Source organism: Ambystoma mexicanum, chromosome 11 (genome assembly GCF_040938575.1).
Source record: "Ambystoma mexicanum isolate Mex_15411 chromosome 11, UKY_AmexF1_1, whole genome shotgun sequence".
Lineage (NCBI taxonomy): Eukaryota > Metazoa > Chordata > Amphibia > Caudata > Ambystomatidae > Ambystoma > Ambystoma mexicanum.
This window is the reverse complement of record NC_090934.1, coordinates 182477170-182496058: the sequence shown is the minus strand read 5'-3', so window position 1 is coordinate 182496058 and position 18889 is coordinate 182477170. Positions and strand designations below refer to the sequence as shown.

Below are 18889 nucleotides of genomic sequence, written 5' to 3'. Positions count from 1 at the left end.
AAGTAGCTGGAGTTGCTGTTAAAAATCAAACGGAGCCTGACTCGGGAAACGACCATGCCCGACAAGCGTAGAGGTCCGCTTGCCGAGCTTGAAGAAGGATACTCAGACCTCGCATTTCATCATACCAATGGTCCTTATTGATCCAAGGCAGCTATCACGTATACACTCAGTAAGGGCATACATCGATAGCGGGGCCGTAGGAAACTATATGGACCACCAATTGGCTTCTAGGATGAATCTACCTCTCTGCAAAAAGACCACTTCGGATGTCATCACCAGAACTGAAATTGCTTCTGGGCCTGTAACTCATTCCACTACAGAGATGACATTGCTGGCTCAAGATGTGCATCGAGAGACTATTGTGTTTGATTTAATCAAAGCCCCACAGTTCCAAATAATACAGGGGATACCTTGGTTGGAAACACAAAATCCTTATATTGATTGGCGAGAGAAGAGAATAACCTTCCCGGATTGTGCGTACACCTGTTACCCGGAAAAAACATTGAACAAAGGCCTGGCCACAGTCACTAATCCAGTCGTGCAGTTACCTCAGGAATACCTAGAATTCCAGGACGTTTTCCAAAAAGAACAGGCAAACACCTTACCGCCTCACAGATCATACGATTGTTAAATCAACCTCATACCCGGTGCGCAACCTCCATGCAGTAGGATCTATGCCCTTACGGAACCCGAAAACCTACACCTACGACAATACTTGGATTAATACCTCGCTAACAGCTTCATTCATCCATCCAAGTCCCCTGCATCCTCAGCTTTATTCTTCGTACCTAAAAAGGAAGGTGACCTCAGAACGTGTATAGATTACCGTGCATTAAATCAGATTACGGTGAAGAACCGATACCCATTGCCTCTGATCCCCGAATTACTAGACCAGGTAAAGGATGCTTGCATCTACACTAAATTAGATCTCCGAGGGGCATATCATCTGGTACGTGTAAAAAAGGGTGACGAATGGAAGACTGCCTTTCGTACCAAGTACGGATTATTCGAATATCAGGTGAAGCCCTTCGGGTTGTGCAATGCACCAGCAGCCTTCCAGTATTTTATGAACGATGTCCTTCGTGAACTCATGTGTTGTCGTATACATCGACGACATTCTAGTATACTCCTCCTCGGAATCAGACCATGTTAAGCACGTTCGTGCAGTCCTCGAGAAACTACGTCAGCACAAGTTATATGCAAAATTGGAAAAATGTGTTTTTCATGCTACAGAAGTTGAATTCCTTGGATTTATCCTGACTCCAAAAGGAGTCCGAATGGACTCTCGAAAGGTGGATGCAATTCTCAAATGGCCATCACCCAGTTCGGTTAAAGGGGTACAAAGCATGCTTGGATTTGCTAATTTCTACTGCAGATTTATTCCTGACTTCTCACATGTTGTACACCCCATCACAGCACTTTTGCGAAAAAACAAACGCTTCTTGTGGACCGAGGAGGCTGAAAAGGCCTTCCAAGAGCTGAAATTGAAATTCACGTCGGCACCTGTCTTGAAGCATCCACGCCCCGAGCTCTCATATGTAGTCGAAACCGATGCATCCAGTTTAGCCATGGGAGCTGTCCTGTCCCAGAAGGATCCTGAAACCGGTCAACTTCATCCAGTAGCATTTTGGTCCAGGAAGTTTTCAGCCTCCGAGTTAAACTATGCAGTTACCAATAAAGAGTTGTTAGCCATCAAATCCGCCTTCAAGGCCTGGCTACATTATCTTCTCGGTGCAAGGCACACCATTACTGTAATCACCAATCACAGAAACCTGCAGTATTTAAAGACAGCCAAGGCCCAATCATCGCGTCAACTTCGATAGGCATTATTCTTTGCCGAATTCGATTTCGTGATCGCACTTATCGACCAGGATGCAAGAATGGTAAGGCAGATGCCTTGTCCCGAATAGGGATGGGAGAAGCATATTCGAACCCAGAACCGGTGCCTATAATTCCAGAACAAAGAATTCTTGGTATAACTAATCTACAGACTCTAGAAGATATTCATTTAAAAATCCAACAACTTTTCGATTCAGCAGCCCTGCAAGATTCGGTGAAAAAGGGCCATGATTATTCAGTCATCATTGACTTACCTTATTATCAAGGGCGTCTATTTCTAACACTCAAGGAACTACAAGAACCAGTCATCTCCAATTACCATGATGCTCTGATGGAAGGACACCCAGGTATTGCAAAGACTGAAGCTAAAATTAAAAGACAATTCTGGTGGCCCACCTGGCGAAAAGACATACAATCATTTGTGCTGTCTTGTGGTATTTGCGCCCAAAACAAAATTCAAAAGAAAAAGCCAGCCGGTCTTTTACAACCTTTGGATATTCCACCCGCACCCTGGCACACTTTGTCTTTAGACTTTATTACAGATCTACCTCCGTGTAATGGGTTTAACACCATTCTGGTTATTGTTGATCTTTTTTCCAAGATGGCCCACTTCATTCCTTTAAAGGGATTACCTTCCGCTTCAATTTTGGCCAAGGAATTTCTTGAAAACATTGTTCGAATACATGGATTTCCTTCCGTATTGGTCTCTGACCGAGGTAGTCAATTCATTTAGCAACTTTGGAAGAAATGTTGCCAATTGGCGCAAATCGACGTGAGGTTATCAACCAGTCACCATCCCCAGACCGATGGTCAAACGGAGAGGACCAACCAGACTCTTGAACAATACCTACGTTGCATGCTACACCAGACCGAAAACAATTGGAAGGAATTTTTATGGATTGCTGAATACGCATACAATAACTCAGTACATTCAGGAACCGGACAAAGCCCCTTTTATACCATGTATGGACATCATCCTCGAACCTCAGAACTCGATTCACCCCAGCACTTAGAAATGCCGGCAGTGACCCATCTGCACTCTACTATTACACAGGCCTTTAAGGAGGCAACTGAACATTTGAAACAAGCAAAAGAGAATACAAGAAAAATGCTGATCAACATAGAAGTGACACTCCGCAATACAAAATTGGAGATCAAGTTTGGCTGGCTATGAAACACATACCTCTAAAAGGAACTCGAACTTTTAATCCTAGATATTTGAGACCTTACACCATTAAGGCCATTATCAACCCGGTGGCCGTCAAATTAGAACTACCCTCTAATATGCGGATCCATCCTGTCTTTCATGTTTCACTTCTAAAACCAGTTCAACCCGGAACAAGATTAACCAAACCGCCTGACCCCACCCTGATAGATGGAGAACCTGAATTTGAGGTAAAAAAATATCCTGGACTCTAAGATGGTTAAATCAAAACTTTTTTATTTAATCGATTGGAAAGGTTATGGACCACAAGAAAGGTCATGGGAGCCCAGTGACCACGTTCATGCACCTCGGTTGCTGAAAAGATTCCATCGTAACTTCCCAGACAAACCAGGGCCCAGGGGAAGAACAACTTTAGGAGGGGCCTTGGGAGGAGGGGGGGGGGGAGTGCTGTCATAATGCCTACCCCCAGGCATCTTGTCCAAGCCCATCAGCCCCGGGAGCAGGCATCTAGACATTTATTAAAACCTCAGCAGCCCCGGCTAGGGGCTATCTGGGTTCAGTCCTGGCGCCTAAGGCGCCAGGCTCATAGTCATTAATTGCCTCAGGCAGACCATGCTGCAAATGACTCCAATCCAACGTGAAGCCTGGAAGGGACTATTTTACTACAGGGAATATTTTTTACTCGGTTTGGTTCTAGGGACTTCTTACCTGGGACTACTTTTGAGGCTATTTAAACCACGCCTTGACCAGCAACACACGATTCGCGTTATTCTGCATCCAGCAGCGTAACGCTTACTGTGCCTGCAAGTCAGCATCCAGACCTCTGCTACGCCCGTCCTGAATCCGGAGCTCCTAGAGAAGAAGGAAAGTAGAGGCAAGGTTAGAAAACAAACTTTATTCCAGTTTCTCACCTGATTCCGGAACCATCACGTCTCAGCGCCTGGAAAGGACATTCTTTCTGCACGCGTCGCATCGCCAGCTGCAGCGCCTCGCCATACTCACCAGTCCTCATAGCACCTTTCGGTCCGGCGCTGCCTCCATCATTTCTTCACCGGGCTCCGGCATCTCGAGACAAAAGAAATAACCAGGTGAGCCAAAAGAGCCAACAAATACAATCTCTCTTACCACCATAGACTTACCTGATTTACCACCGGAGGCATTATTCTTTAACTCTCCACATCTTCAAACGCCGCACCTGAAAACAGAGAGAAAACAACACGTTAAATACATGCATCATTTACCTGACAGCATCGGGTAATACAGACTCTTACCTGAACGCCATTTACCGCCACGAGACAATCTTTTCTCGAACTCCGCTGCAAGATAAGAAAGGAATGGGACAAGAGTGAACATCGGACATATTGAACTCTATACTTACTGGTCTTCGCCAGGAACCTCAGAGTCAACTCTCGTCCGGAACTCCCCAACGCCTTCTAACCAGTGAAGCAACTGTTATCTACACGCCCCTGCAATTCACGCAGGATGGAGAGCTCATCTTTCAAGAATATAAGGTGAGAGTACTGGAAGGGGATTTCGGAGGTGATTAGTGGGGAGCGCAGGGAGGTGCCATCACTAGAATCCACGGGTGGCTAAATTCCTCTCTCCACTTGCAGGAGAATCCTTCTACGGGTCAAGCAGACGAGATTAGGAGGGCCAGTCCAGTCTGTCATCTCTGCACTACGCATCACGTTGGTGGAGGCCGCAGCAGTCCGGGTCCGACCGACGCCCCTGTGGGAGCCAGGTGAGCGTAACAGTACTGTAGTCACTACGGTGAGTAACTTTTATTTTGTTTCTCTTCCAACACAAGCGGGGAAATGGCACCATAATAAAAAAGGCTGTAATTTTGCTTCCCGCCATGTAAAACACTGACAGAGCCTAAGTACAGAGAGAACACAATGAGGAGCTCAGGAAGGCAAAGGTGAGAGAAGGGAAATCTAAGATAGCTCACCAACCCTTTAAAGGTTTGGCCCGGCCCAAACATCCCAAAACATACACTCGTAACACAATTAGGCAAGCCAATGACAGCCTTACTAGTCCACATCCACAGATACAGACTCGCAGGAAGCCAAACTCAAGGGCAGGGGTCAGAAGGCTTAGAGTCTCAGTCAGGCAGCATGGGTTTGTTTATGATGGCAATCATGACAGGAGTTTGGAGCAAGTTAGAGAGTGTGGAAGGATTATTGAGGGAGACTGAAGACTGGAGACACAAGGAGGTTAGGGTTGAGAGGGGGAAATAAGTCATCAGGAGGAAGCGGTTGGTCGAACAGCAAGGAAGGAGGTTGAATCTAGCCATCAGGAGGAAGAGATTTGTGTAATAGAGGAGCAGGAGGTTGGTTTAGGACATCAGGAAGTGGTGGAGGTTAGTTGGAGATATCCAGAGGTTTGTTAGAGTATCTAGAGGTTGGTTGGAGCCATCAGAAGGAGGTTCGAGGTAAATGCAATGAGCAAGGGCAGCTGGCTGGCAAAGTAACGTAACAAATTAAAGGCTAGTAAGATCAGGAAGACCCAAGAGGGCCTGCTTGACCGAAAGGGAGGAAATGGAGAATGACCCCAATATGAAGGGGTCATGCCCACAGTGAGAGAAGGTATGAGTCCAGTACGTGATGTCGAGGAGGAGAAAAAACAGAGGAGTCGTCGGGAGATAGTGAAGATGAAAGGAGTCAAAGCCCTAGATCAGGATCATTGCTAAAGCCATCTTAAAACCAGGTTGTGGGAGGCAAACCCTGTTTCTTCATCTGAAGATTTGAAGAGAAAAAGTAAAATACACAACAAGAAGACTGGAGAAGAAGGGTCTTAAATCTGGGCCTTTGAACACAAAGACCAGAGGAGAACAGTGTTGGAATCCTTTTAACCGCAGGGTTGAGAACCAAGGAGAAGAGACCCAGAGAGGTCCACAGAAGACAAGTTGTGGGATACCGTGTAAACTGGAATTTGGGACCTCAAAAGCAGTTCATGAACAGGAGAGTGTGAAGGGTCTGAAAACGTTTTAAGCATAAAACTCTTTGGTAGTTGTCTAAAATACCAAAGGCAACGCAAACTATACAAATTATACAAATGAACAGTCCTCAAAACAAAAAAGACACCACAAGAATAGAATCGGCAAACAATCCGCAGAAAGAACTCTTCATTATCACCAAGGAGATAAAAAAAAAACCTTCTTCCTGCAAAAACTCCAACTCCACAAACACTTTGTTACAGCATCACCAACCACCTGAGAGCAAAAATTGGCACAATCCAGGAGACCATCAACCAAGCCCGGGCAAATACAACCATGACTGCAGGACCACAGACACGGGGCGAAACACAGATTACAGCAAAACTCATCTGCCTAGAACCAATCACAGAAAAAAACCTTCGCCACACTGATCAATGACACCAACCTCGCAAGATCCCCAAGGGAGCCCTGCCCCCGGACATCTTCAAAGGAATCCTCAAACACAGAACCCCAGAGACATACTTCCGGAAACTAATGAACCTATCACTGAAAAAAGGAATAGTACTATCTTCACTCAAATCAGCATACTTTAAACCACGGAATTGGAAAGCGCAGAAGACCCAAGCAAATACAGACCGATATCCAACCTGCCCTACCCAGCAAAAATCTTAGAGATTCATGTCTACAAAATCCTCTTTAAACACGTCAAAACAAACGGAATACTCGACCTATCACAATTTGGCTTCAGACCAATGAGAGGACCAGAATCTGCACTATCGATATGGGACGAACTGAAAAGAAACGCAGTCCACAATACCCAATTGGCCCTCATTCTATTGGACATATCAGCAACATTTGACACAATCAGCCACGCAACACTAATACATTTTTTTTATGTAATATGGTATGTAGGGACTCGCACTAAAGTGGCTTACCTCATTCCTAACTAACTGAAAGAACCTACCTACCTCTGTTCACCTCAAACACAAAACATATATCCTGTGGAGTCCCACAGGGTTCCAGCCTCTCCCCTCTATTTTTCATCATCTACATGTTCCCATTGCTGAAAATCATACAAAGCCACAAACTTACACCTACAACCACGCAGATGACACGCAACTGAGTGTGAAAACAAACAGAACACATGAACAAAATAACCTCAACAACTGCTTCACAGACATCTACAATTGGATGACAACGAACGACCTCAAACTGAACCCAGCAAAAACACAAATAATGCTTTCACCCGCAGGATTCGACAGAGGGAACCCACAACTGGACTGGCCGATCACCATGGGAACGCAACCAGAGACCACCAATGTAGTAAATAACCTAGGAATGCACATGGACAACAGACTCACTGGAACGTCAAGTCAACTAAATCGTCAAAATATGCTTCTTCCTCCTATGATTACTCGTCTACCCCCACAGAACTCTCTCAGTCATATCCCTGATACGCACAAGAATTGACGACGCAAACAGGAATGCCGGAAAGACTTAACAAGAAACTCAAAAGGGTGCAAAATACAGCAGCAAGGATCCTATTAAGACTAAACAGAAGAGATCACATCACTCTGCACTGAACAGCCTACATTGGCTACCAGTAAATAATTGTATCAAAGTCAAAGCACTCTGCATCGCCCGCAAAGCCTTGCACAGACAAGGAGCAGAATTCCTCCAGGACAAGATTAGCCGATATCGCCCGGGAAGGGAACTAACATCCAGCAACGACCTACAAATAGAGGCAAAACATTATGAAAAAAAGCAAATTCAGTGAAACAGCGTTCTCACGCCTAATTGCTAACATATGGAACAACATGCCCAAAGTAATTAGAACCACAGAAGACCACATCACCTTCAGGAAACTACACAAAACCTGGCTATTCAACAGACAATGACAACCTAGAAGAGACACTGGCAACAACCCAACAGACAAACATCTAGAGAGGAGACGAAATTAGCCAAAAGACCCACAAACAAGAACCTGGCTAGATACCGTCAAGCAGCATCCCAAGGGCTGCACCAGAGACCCCAGCAAAATGACTGACATTACTAACCCTTCCCCTTCCTGCTCCTTCTACCAAATTGATGCCACTACACCAGATCCAGGACTAGACACACCCCCACATAAATAAGGAGAAACCATTACTAGGTCCACCTAAAGTGAACCACCCATGTAGTTCAGAGGTAAAGATTCTTAGTCATACAGGTGGAACACATGAGACCTCGCACAAACTATCACATGCAAAACAATATCCGCAGACGCCAGTTCCTCCCCTGGTGCTGAATCTATCCTCTCACGCTTCCCCCGCTAATTCACCCGCACCCTTTGTTGCAGAGCCACGCGAACGCCTGGAGACCCCTGGGTGGTAGCGGTGCGTGGTACAAATCAACATAAATAACATAAACTTGAGGCCCCTGCGGGTGAACCAGGAGGGAACCATGGGTACAAGATTACTCATTCTATTTATTTGGTTTACGGCTACAGACCCCATTTGGTGTTTTGGGCTCTGTGTACAATATTCCCAAAATAAAAACTGTTTCAGCAGCAATTCCACCTTTGTTTGTTCATTGATCCCTGTCACCTTCATGACACTGCTAAATCTGACTTTGAAACAAATGGACACACTCATTGACCACCCTGTTACTTCTACTTAGTCCATAGTTACTTATCATGTGGCCTTACAGATCATTTGGACTACAAATCCCATGATCCTTCACTATGGACTATGGTGGCTGGGGCTGATAGGAGTTGAAGTCCAAAACATCTGGATGTCCACATAATGAGTAACCATGATTTAGACCCTGCATTTCAACCATACCTGCAACCGTGCCAGCAGAGTAACTTTGCTGAAAATGTAAGGGGGGACATGACATCTATCTAAATAAATAGGGCCCCTGCCAAATGAGTGGGACAAAATGGTATGCCACAAAAGCTGCGGGGGACAAACACCCTTGTCTCCCCCTAAAATTACGCCAATGAACCGTGATTTCTAAACCCATTAAAAGAAAGCACAAATGAAGCTACAATGCCACTCGCCCTTTCAAACTGACTGGTTGCGGTGCTGCATAGCTGGCAGGGAAGCCCGGTGTCGGAGATAGCTCTCTGACACAGGGCGAAAACCACACAGGCCTGGTGTTATCTTAAACTGAGCATAGATATGGTCAAGATGCCTAAATAATGCTGCACCATTATCGTAGCACAACCCTCAGTATAAGCATGAGCGTGGTGCATGACAGACGCTGTCACCATGCCTGTCTAGTGGTCATGGCTTAGCATTGTGACACAGGCCACTGTGGAACTCTACAGGAAGATATGCATCTTGGTGTAGAAATCTTGAGCCTGTGAGGACGGGCCACAACCCCTAAGAACTACTGTGGGGAAGAACATTTCTAATTCACGTATGATATGATATAAGGCATTTATAACGCGCCTATACACAAGTGTTTCAAGGCGTGACGAGGCAAGGGAGGGGGAACAAAGGGGAAGACAACAACGATCCTACTAGGCCAGGTGTCATTCAGATCGCGCAAGTGCAGGGGAGGGGGAAAGGGAAAAGTGCGTGGGGGAAGGGGGAGGGGAAATTGCAGTACATGGGATAATTGAATAAATAAGATAAATAAAAACGGCCACTGGTGGCAAGTGCAAGGTAAGTGCAGATATAAGTGCTGGTAGGGGGACTGTAGGGATACAGAAAACAGTCCCCCAGTGCAGGGGGTGCCAGTGAGGCAGTGCAGGAGGGCAACTGGCGGGGCCCAAGAATCAGAAAGGGTAGCCAGGTAACCAGTGCAGTTTCTGCCAGGAGTTCAGCAGCAGAGGAAAAGGGGGGAGAAAGCAGAGGCAAAGAGGAAGGTTTCAAGGTGCTTCCGGAACCGGAGATGGTTCTCCTCAAGTTTCAGGGAGGCAGGAAGGCTGTTCCAGAGGGAGGCCCCTGCCGAAGAGAGAGATCTACCACCAACTCGTTGCTTGGAGAAGCGACTGACCGTGAGGGAGTTGGATGCAGATGAGCAAAGAGCTCGAGAAGGAAGAGAGAGTTGCAAGTATTGCGGCCCTAGGCCCCAGAAGGCCTTGTGGACAATGCAGGGGGTTTTGAACTTAATCCTCGCAGCCACTGGGAGCTAGTGCAGAGATATCAGTCCTGGAAAGATAATATCCCTGGGTTTGAGGCCAAGGACAAGTCTTGCAGTCCTGTTCTGGATGAGTTGCAGAGGGCGGGGAGTAGAGGCAGGCAGATTTAGATAGAGGCTGTTAAAATAGTCCAGTTTAGAGAGAACCAGGGCTGTACAAGAAGCAGGCACAGCCATTTCTGGTACTGGTCCGTGGTGTACACGGTCTGTACTTTGGCCATCTTTATCACAAACAGACCTGCCCAGTAAGCAAGAAATCATCTGCTGCCTCAACTTACCTCAAACTCATTGTGCTGGTTCTCAAAACCATTTGGCGGGCAAAGGGTGAGTCGCGCACTGGGGGATGCGCATTGCACACGAGTGCCATTTCTGACACTTCCATGTTTTGGTTTTCAGTATATCTGCAGCAGTATGAGCTTTTGCTGTTCCCCTTGCATGTCCACCCCTCATCCAGGGATAGCATACATTTGTTGTCTTTTTGAAGCATTCCACAATGACTCACCCTTAGGTTTGTGAAATGCATTTCAGCAGTGTGCTCAGAGCCTGTCAGGCATGTAAGCAAGGGGGTTGACCATCATGTGTGGTGCAGCATAGCGTCCTCCAAATACACAGGTCACCTTCACATGGAATAGGGCACACTGTGTGCTCCTCAGGTTGCTACTGCTTAGCAGCTAGCACACAAACCTATCACCACCTCTTTCCATGATGAAAGGCTCAGGGAATAAGGTGCCTTACACAGCAAGCGATGGGGTGGATTTGAACTGAGCGACAAAAAAACAAAATAATTTGTATTCCAATTGTCATACATAAATGCTTCATCAGTAATGGCTTCCAATAATTATTCAGTTGATTTGTAGTGTGTTTTGTGTGTTCCTTTGAATTTAGAAGGTGCTGGATTCATGACCACAAAGGCAGAGGTGCTCCACAGCAGTGCGGTCTAGCCTCATGCTTACTAGTGTCTACAAGCCCACTACTGGAGGTGCTGGATTCATGACCACAAAGGCAAAGGTGCTCCACAGCAGTGCGGTCTAGCCTCATGCTTACTAGTGTCTAAAAGCCCACTACTGGAGCCGCAGGAGGGCGGAGGCTCCATTGGACATCCAACCTTTGCTGCCAGTCTACCCTGGGCATCCATGGTCATTTGGCTTCTATGGGTACTTTAATTGGGAAGGATTGAGGATTTCTGAAATAAAGGAAGGGGTCTCAGTGGAAGGCAGTGGTGGTGGGCACCATGAACTGAATGTATCTCTGAACCAGAACTTTTTTAGGGCGTGGTCCCATTGAAGGAAATGTAGATGAACAAATTTGATGCGAGAGAGGAAGGTTTTCTGGGTGGTTGATCCCATTCAATTTCATGGAGGAGTGGCATTTGGCTTTTTGTAATGTTAATAGTTTTGCAGCATCCTTGCTCAAATCTCTGCGGCTCTTAAAAATATGAACCACTTAAAGATCAAGCACCAGTTTCCCACGAGACCCTGTGTGGCTAGGTTCCCTCCCTTCCTGTTTCCTGTGCAGAGCTTGCACTTTCTGTTCAAACATTGTTAGTGGTGTGAACCAGCGCAGAGTAAAATAAAGTATGTAGCTTTTCTTTAAGCTGCTTTTGCTTGAGACCTGCAAATTGTTGCCATGTTGGTGGTGTGGGAGACGGGTGCTCGTTTTTAGTTTCTTCGGATACATGGTGTTCCGAAAACAGTGGTAATGTCTGCTTGAGTTCTAGTAGAATACATCAGGGCTGCTTCCTAATACTTATCTCAAATCTTCGTCCCGTAGGTTCCTATAAAGTGCCTGTCATCTGGAATGGGGCCTTCCTTCCTAGTGCTGCAAAGTACCCTGCAATCATCTTCTCTCATGGGCTGGGGGCCATTCGGTAAGGACTTGAAACCTCCATTATTGAGAATCAGTCGTAGGTTGTGGAGCCCAATGGTAGGAAAATAGTGAAGAAACTGCCCCCTTTTTGTTGATAAACAGGAGTTGAGGCGCCTTTTCAGAGTTGATTAACGAGTCTCTGTGTAGCAAGGAAATGGGATGTTAGACCAAAGGGTCTCGCCCATGGCTTAGAGGGAGGTTAAAGTTGGGGCTAGGGGGGCGGTTTAACAAACAGTTGATGGAGTTGGAGTGGGCTCTATAGAGCAGTAGGGATCTGATTGGGGGTTCTTTAGATCTGTGATTGTGGCAAGGCTATGGGAATTCTATGGAACAGTAGGTGGGATGGGACTGTAGGGTGTAATCCAGAGAGCGATTGAGGGTGGGGTTCTTACCATCTTTGGTTCTTAACCTGTTCATATATCTAGCAGTGAATGGGATAGAGTCAAGGGATCTTCTATATAGGGCACTGTTTTTAATAATTGATTAGGTTTAGGGTGCAATACCAGAGCACTGAATGGGGTAGAGTAATTGGGTCTCCTCTATAGGACAGTGGGCTTGCAAGGATTAGGTGTCTCCTCTTTTGAGAAGTGAGTGAATTAGTTTTAGAGTGTACCATGGCAAAGGAGACACAAGAAATACTCCAAGTATCCAAGAAGGTTCAAGGGTTTTTATTAGAATTTTTATCCTCAGTATGCTTAAAGATAAGATAAACTGTAATGATAACCTAAAGGCTTGTTATCATCTCTTTCTAGACCCACTAATGGACTTTCTTGCTTTCCCTACGCTTTCAATGGGTTAATTTCCTAAAGGGAAATGGGATTGTACCTTCCAGACACTCAGCCTAGCTCAGGCTTGTTGCTTTCTCTCTCACATCTTCCTCTCTCTCTCCCTCAGCATCTGATGCTCTTCTCTCACTGCTGTCCTTTGTGGTGGGTTGAAAGAAGGAGTCGGACTCTTTAAGGACATTCCAATTCACTTTTATTCAAATTATTTTAAAAAAGGCCTGTGTTTCCCTATTTATAGAGGAAGGTCCCTATCTAAAGGAACTAGAGGTGCTTGTCTGTCGTTGGGTAATCCCAAAGAAAGAAATGTACTTAGTCTGAATCTAATTCTACCTGCCCCTACCACTAAGATAACTAACTTAAACAAGTCCAGGAGATTGGCTAGATTCTCCTGGTGTGCCATTATCCTCTGACAGTCTCTTTGTATCAGTGTCTCTATTCCTCGGGCTGCTTGCCTTGCACAATCTTCTGTAATAGTCTCTCTTTATTCCTTGGATTAACTCGTGTAGTTCTTCTACAACAGTCTTTGGTTTTGTACTATCTTTAGTGGTGTATCTGTGACCGCTTTCCCCATGATACTTTCTCACCTTCTTGTTGGAGGTTTTAGACCTCTCATAGTATATTGATCTGGGCTTTCTCAGCGTGGCTGTGGTTTCTTCCCAATCAATATTTCCCCTGTCCTGGGTTCTCTCTTTGTAACTATTTTGTTCACTTGATAGTCTTGTCTGGCCTACTTTATCACAAGATTGTGTGCCACAGTTTTCCCCCTTTTCATCATGGTGCTCATTTGGAAATGTCCCTCCTGTATCAGGAATTTGTTCGGAGTCTTCATAGATTTTCCAATCACAGTTATTCAATTTCCTCTTGATCAGCTTTTCACAGTTCCAATTACACAGGTTTATATTAAGTGCCTTGTCGTGAGTAATGGGATGAATATCTTGCTTTGTATCCCACTGCCCCAGTGGCCTCCCACCTCTCCCGCTTTCTCTGTATGTCAGGGAACATTGTGGGAAATGGCTTTCGCTCGGGTGATCCTCTTCGACACTGTCTTTCTTGTTCCTTGGTTTGGTTGCACTTCCGTTCTCGTCTTCCCTTCTGCCATAGGCAGAGATTGACTATCTCCAGTTGCATATTTGCAACTGGAGTTTTGCATATCCAATTGCCTTCTTGTTCTGTGTTTTTGTTGGACTCCCGAACTGATTGAACTCCCAGTTGCCTTCTCTGATGGTCTCGCCATGTTTCGTCTGGCGTCCTGCCCACCACGACATGGATGTGGTCTCGTCACCTCCTGATCCAAGACTCTGCTTTTCAATTTCACAATGGGCCCATCAGTCATTGAGTATGCTAGGCCTTCAGCATCTTACTCTGACGTTCTGCAGCTCTTCCAAAGTCACAGGCTCCATGGCTTGTCTCAGGTCTGCCTCTCCAAGCCGGGCTCACGTCAGGGGGCTTTCCCGGCATAGGGTACTCTCTGCTTCTCCATGTTCCTCCACTTGTTCTAGTTAAGTATGCATCTTCTCTTAAAGTGGCACTCTCCTTTCCTTCTCTGGGCTGGTTGGTTCCAGCATTACCTTCAGCCAAATATGTAGATGTTACATTAGTCTTTGTAGCAGATAGTCCTGTGTATGGTACTATGCTGTGTGGCTTATCTAGTTCCTGACAGGAACTGGTGTACTTGTCGCCTAATGAGGAGTCCCTCTCTGTAAGTTCCCACTTGCCCAGATACCTAGCGAGGGTCTTGCAGAGCGGGCTCACCTCCCTAGCCTCAAAAGGGGAGACACCCCCTTGGGGAGAGAGGACAAATACCTTTGATTCGTCACACCTCCTTCTGACGCCTTCCCTTACTACTCTTCCTTCTACCACTTTCTCCTCTTTCCCTTCGATCTCGCACTCTTTCCTCCACCATTTGATGTTACCACACTACTGCTCCCTCTTCTGCACTATTTCTCCCTCATCTGTACTAGTACTCCCTAGTACACACTACCACTCACTCCAGCACACTACTGCTCCCTCCTCACACTACTATTCCACCCTCCACACCACTCGATCTCCCCCCTTTCATTCACTTTCAAACATTTCACATTTATCCAGTCCTGACACTATCTCACCTAACCACACTCATTACTCTTCCACGCACACCGCAATTATACTTGCACTCACTAACCAACACCTCACCTGCTGCAAAAAACCCTCAACCACCCTTTCTCCTGCTGGTTTTTTGGTCTGCCACCTCCATCTCCTCTAGCCTCACCTGAACAATCAAGACCCTGTGGCTTCCTATGGGCTTTCTTATCCTCCTCCCTGTCTCCTGATTGGTAGTCTGTCCCTAACCAATTGAGCCCTGCCTTCCTCACCCGGGAAGTTTTCAAAATGTCAAAATCTTTAAATGGCACGTTAAGCCCTGTCCCTTTTCTCTGTCGGACTGACGTGTAACAACAATGGCGGCCTGTGCAGTAAATTGTCCCAGTTCTTATTATGGTGCCCTTTCCAGCTTCTCCTAAAGTAAATGAGGTTCCATTTGGGGTTTCCACCCCCTTTCTCCATTCTCCTGGGGTGGCTTTTTAGCCCTGTTATTTTAGTATGCAATCTTCGGAAAGATAGTTCTTGGCTATCCCTTTCATAAATCCATTCAGTTCAATTAGGGGATTTTTCCCTCTCCCTTCCTTTCCCTGATTTTGTAGGATCATCCTTATCAGCTTTCCTTGTCTTTGTGCTTCGATCGCTTTGCCTTTCTCAGGTATATTTAAAACACTCTCCTTCTCTGGTGCCCAACTTATCTCTTGGGAATTACATCCAATCCTCCTTTCGTTACAGTTCTCAATTCTGTTATTACTCTGCTTTTTACTGGGAAGGTCCTTAAGGTTCCAGAAATTACGTTCACTCTTCTGGGCACCTGGTCTCTCACAGGGATGAGTATACTGATTCCAATAATAGTTCCCACTCTCTTGGTCACTCAATCTCTCTTTGGGACGAGTAGGATGTACACAATAATGATAATGATCTTCACTATCTTGATGACTTGTTCTCCTACTGGGACGAGTATGATGAACCCAATAATAATTCCCACTCTCTGGATCACTTGCTTTCTCACTGGGATGTGTATGATGAATCCAGTGATGACTCACTGTTTTTTGGTCACTTGCTTTATCACTGGGATGAGTATGATTAACCCAGTAATGCCTCACTCTTTTGTCGCCTTCTTTTTTTTCTTCTTTTTAAATATTTTTATTGGTATTTCTTTATACAAAAACAACATGATTCAACAACATCCTTTCTCCCCCTCTCCCTCTCCCTCACCGGTTGTACTGTCCTTCCTTTTCTTCTGCTGCCACTCTTCGTATTCTGACTCGGCCTGTCAACATGTCCAATATGCAGATTTTGTGTGGGCACCACTTCATCATATAGTCGCTTTGTAGATAATCTATCACCTCTCCCCAGTCTGTCACAAATGATTTGCCGGGCCCCTTGAATGTTGTATGTGATTCTCTCCATTGCCACGTATACCCAAATTCTCTGTAGCCATTCCTGGTCGGATTGGGGGGGGGGGGTCTTCTGTTTCCATTTTTGTGCAGTTGCTAGCCATGCAGCTGTAAGGAGTCCCATACAGTTTCTCTTCTGTGTCTTTGTTAGAGTTCTGTCTCAGGGGTTCTACATGCCGCACACCCATAACTCTTCTCCAAGTGCCTCTGTACCCTTATACATTCTTAACATTTGGGTTTTTACCTCTGAAGTTTTGTAGTTCCGGGCAGTCCCACCAGATGTGTCTCCAGTCACCAACTGCGTCGCATCCTCTCCAACAACTTTCTTGTACTCTGGTGAACATTCTGTGGAGTCTTTCCTGGGTGTAGTGCCATTATATCATCATTTTTGTCCACGCTTCTCTTGTATGGATCGCCCGTGTCCATTTGGGAATTATTTACCATAAGTACGTCCATTGCTCCCTCGTGATGTTTTTCCTTAGCGTGCTTTCCCATTTTTTCATATATTGATATTTTGTTTCCTCTGTTTGGGTGTTTAGGAATTTGTATAGTGTGGAGACTAATTCTTTTTCCGATCTGTGTCATGATGTATGTTTCGAATGGGGTCAGGTCTCTTGTTATTGCCTGTGTTATTCTCAGGGTGGAGAGCCAGTGATGGAGTTGTTCATATTGGTATCTTCCCTTTTCCGTAAGGCCCAGAAGGTCTTGGCATTCCATGTATGTCCTGATTTGTAGACCATCGTACATATCTCCTACTTTCGTGCAGTCTGCTTCCCACCACTTCTGGAATGCTCCTTTTTCCGTGCCCGGGGGAAATTCCTGGTTGTAAGTATTGGCATGAACGGGGCTGGGTCCTTTGTTAGTGTTTCTTTTTTGGTCGCATTGTCCCATATTTCCAAGGTTGTGTTCATGATCTCACTTATTCGGTATTTTGATGCCTATTTTCGGGTTTGATCCATAGCAGGTCTCTCACATTTCATCTAGCTGCCTCTCTGTCCTGTGCCTACCATAGCTTTTCTGAGCTGTTAGGGATCCATTCCTTCAGGACCCACATCTGTGCTGCCTCATAATACTTCCTGAAGTGAGGGAGTGCCTTACCTCCTTCTGATTTTTGCACTGTGAGTGCATGGTTTGAGAGTGTCCGGGTTTTGTTTTGCCAGATGCATTTCGTGATTACTTCGGTGAGTGACTTGAAGAATGCCACCGGTATCTTTATTGGAAGTGCTTGAAAGTAGTATAGAAGTCTGGGCAATATTGTCATTTTTATGACTGTAATTCTACCCCACCAGGATATCGAGAGTGGATTCCATCTGTCCAGGTCTCTTTTCACTTGTATTAATTTCGTATAATTCCCTGCGTAGAGATTTTTTATTGATTTAGTCAGCGTGACTCCGAGGTATCGCACCCCCTCGTCTGCCGATTGGAGGTGCAGCTCTTCCGTTTTCCTGTGTATTTCTTGTATATCTCCGGCCAGAATCATCACCGATGACTTTTGCTTGTTTATTTTCAGGCCTGATAATATTCCATATTCATCTATTTCTTGTATAAGGTGGGGTAGTGTCGCTGTTGGCTCGGTTATGGTCATCAACATGTCATCCGCATATGCCGCTGTCTTGTGTGTCTGTCTGCCCATTGCTATGCCTTTGATATTGGGTGCCGCCCTTATCTTTGCCAGTGGTGGCTCGAGGAAGATTGCGTATAAGAGGGGGGACAAAGGGCAGCCCTGTTTGGTACCTCTCCCTATCCTGATCTTGTCTGAGAGTTCTCCATTTACTGCAATTTTTGCCGAGGGTGAGTTGTAGTTGGCCCATATCATGCCTATGTCCTTGTTGCTCATGGCCATTTTTCCCAACACCTCAAACAGCATGGACCACTCCACCCGGTCGAATGCTTTTTCGGTGTCTACTGCTAGGATTGCTGCTGATCTCCACGTTTTCTATTAGATGTGCGATTCGTCTGATATTGTTGTGCGTTTTCCTGTTTGGGATGAATCCTGATTGATCTTGGTGTATCAGTTTGGGGAGTAGGGGCGAGAGTCTGTTAGCTAGGATCTTTTGTCGTCTTCTTTGACATGCTTCGGCGTGCCTCTCGATAAGCGTTATCGGCTCCAAGAGGGGTTTCCTCTCCATCCCTGCGTCAGCCATGACTTTTCCTCGCTTGTCCCTCTTGAAACTAAACTCAGATTGAGAGACGCTCGCTAGTCTGTCCCTTGCACAGTGCAGCTCGGGCACCTGTTCCTGCCAGCTTCTCCCCTGCTTGAGAAGCACCATTGAGAAGCACCATTCTCTTGTGTTCGCCAGCGTCTCTGACAGGTGGTTTGAAACTCCTGGGTCTTACACACTCTTGCTCTCTCTCCTCCCACTTTTATGGCACTTGCCTGGGGCTTTCCCAGTGTCTGGTGAAGGTCCTTCTTTGTCTCAGTCATTTTCATCATGACTCTGTTGGGTTTCGTCTTCACAGTACCAGGCAGGTACTGGTTTTTACATTCACCATCACCATAGCAGATGAACAAGGATTCTTCTTGTTTTCTCCCAACCAACAGGATTGGCCTTGTTGGGTGGCTGAGTGAGTTGGTGAGGGAGTTCCTTATTGGAACGGGAGTACGTGTCCCCAGGGGGGAGTTTCTCCCGATGAGGTCCTGCTTACCTATACCCTAGGGAGGTTATGGCATAGGACTCGCCTCCCATCCCTCACA

The 18889-nt window shown here is 45.9% G+C and overlaps 1 protein-coding gene across 3 annotated transcripts in view; it reads left to right on the top strand.

Moving 5' to 3' along the window:
- The window catches only part of PAFAH2 (platelet activating factor acetylhydrolase 2), a 395798-nt gene that overhangs the window by 136036 nt on the left and 240873 nt on the right, over positions 1 to 18889 (top strand). For all 3 annotated transcript variants that reach the window (XM_069622750.1, XM_069622752.1, XM_069622751.1), the window contains one exon: positions 11838 to 11934. In XM_069622750.1, the coding sequence (XP_069478851.1) occupies positions 11838 to 11934 (97 nt within the window). The remainder of the gene's footprint in view (positions 1 to 11837; positions 11935 to 18889) is intronic.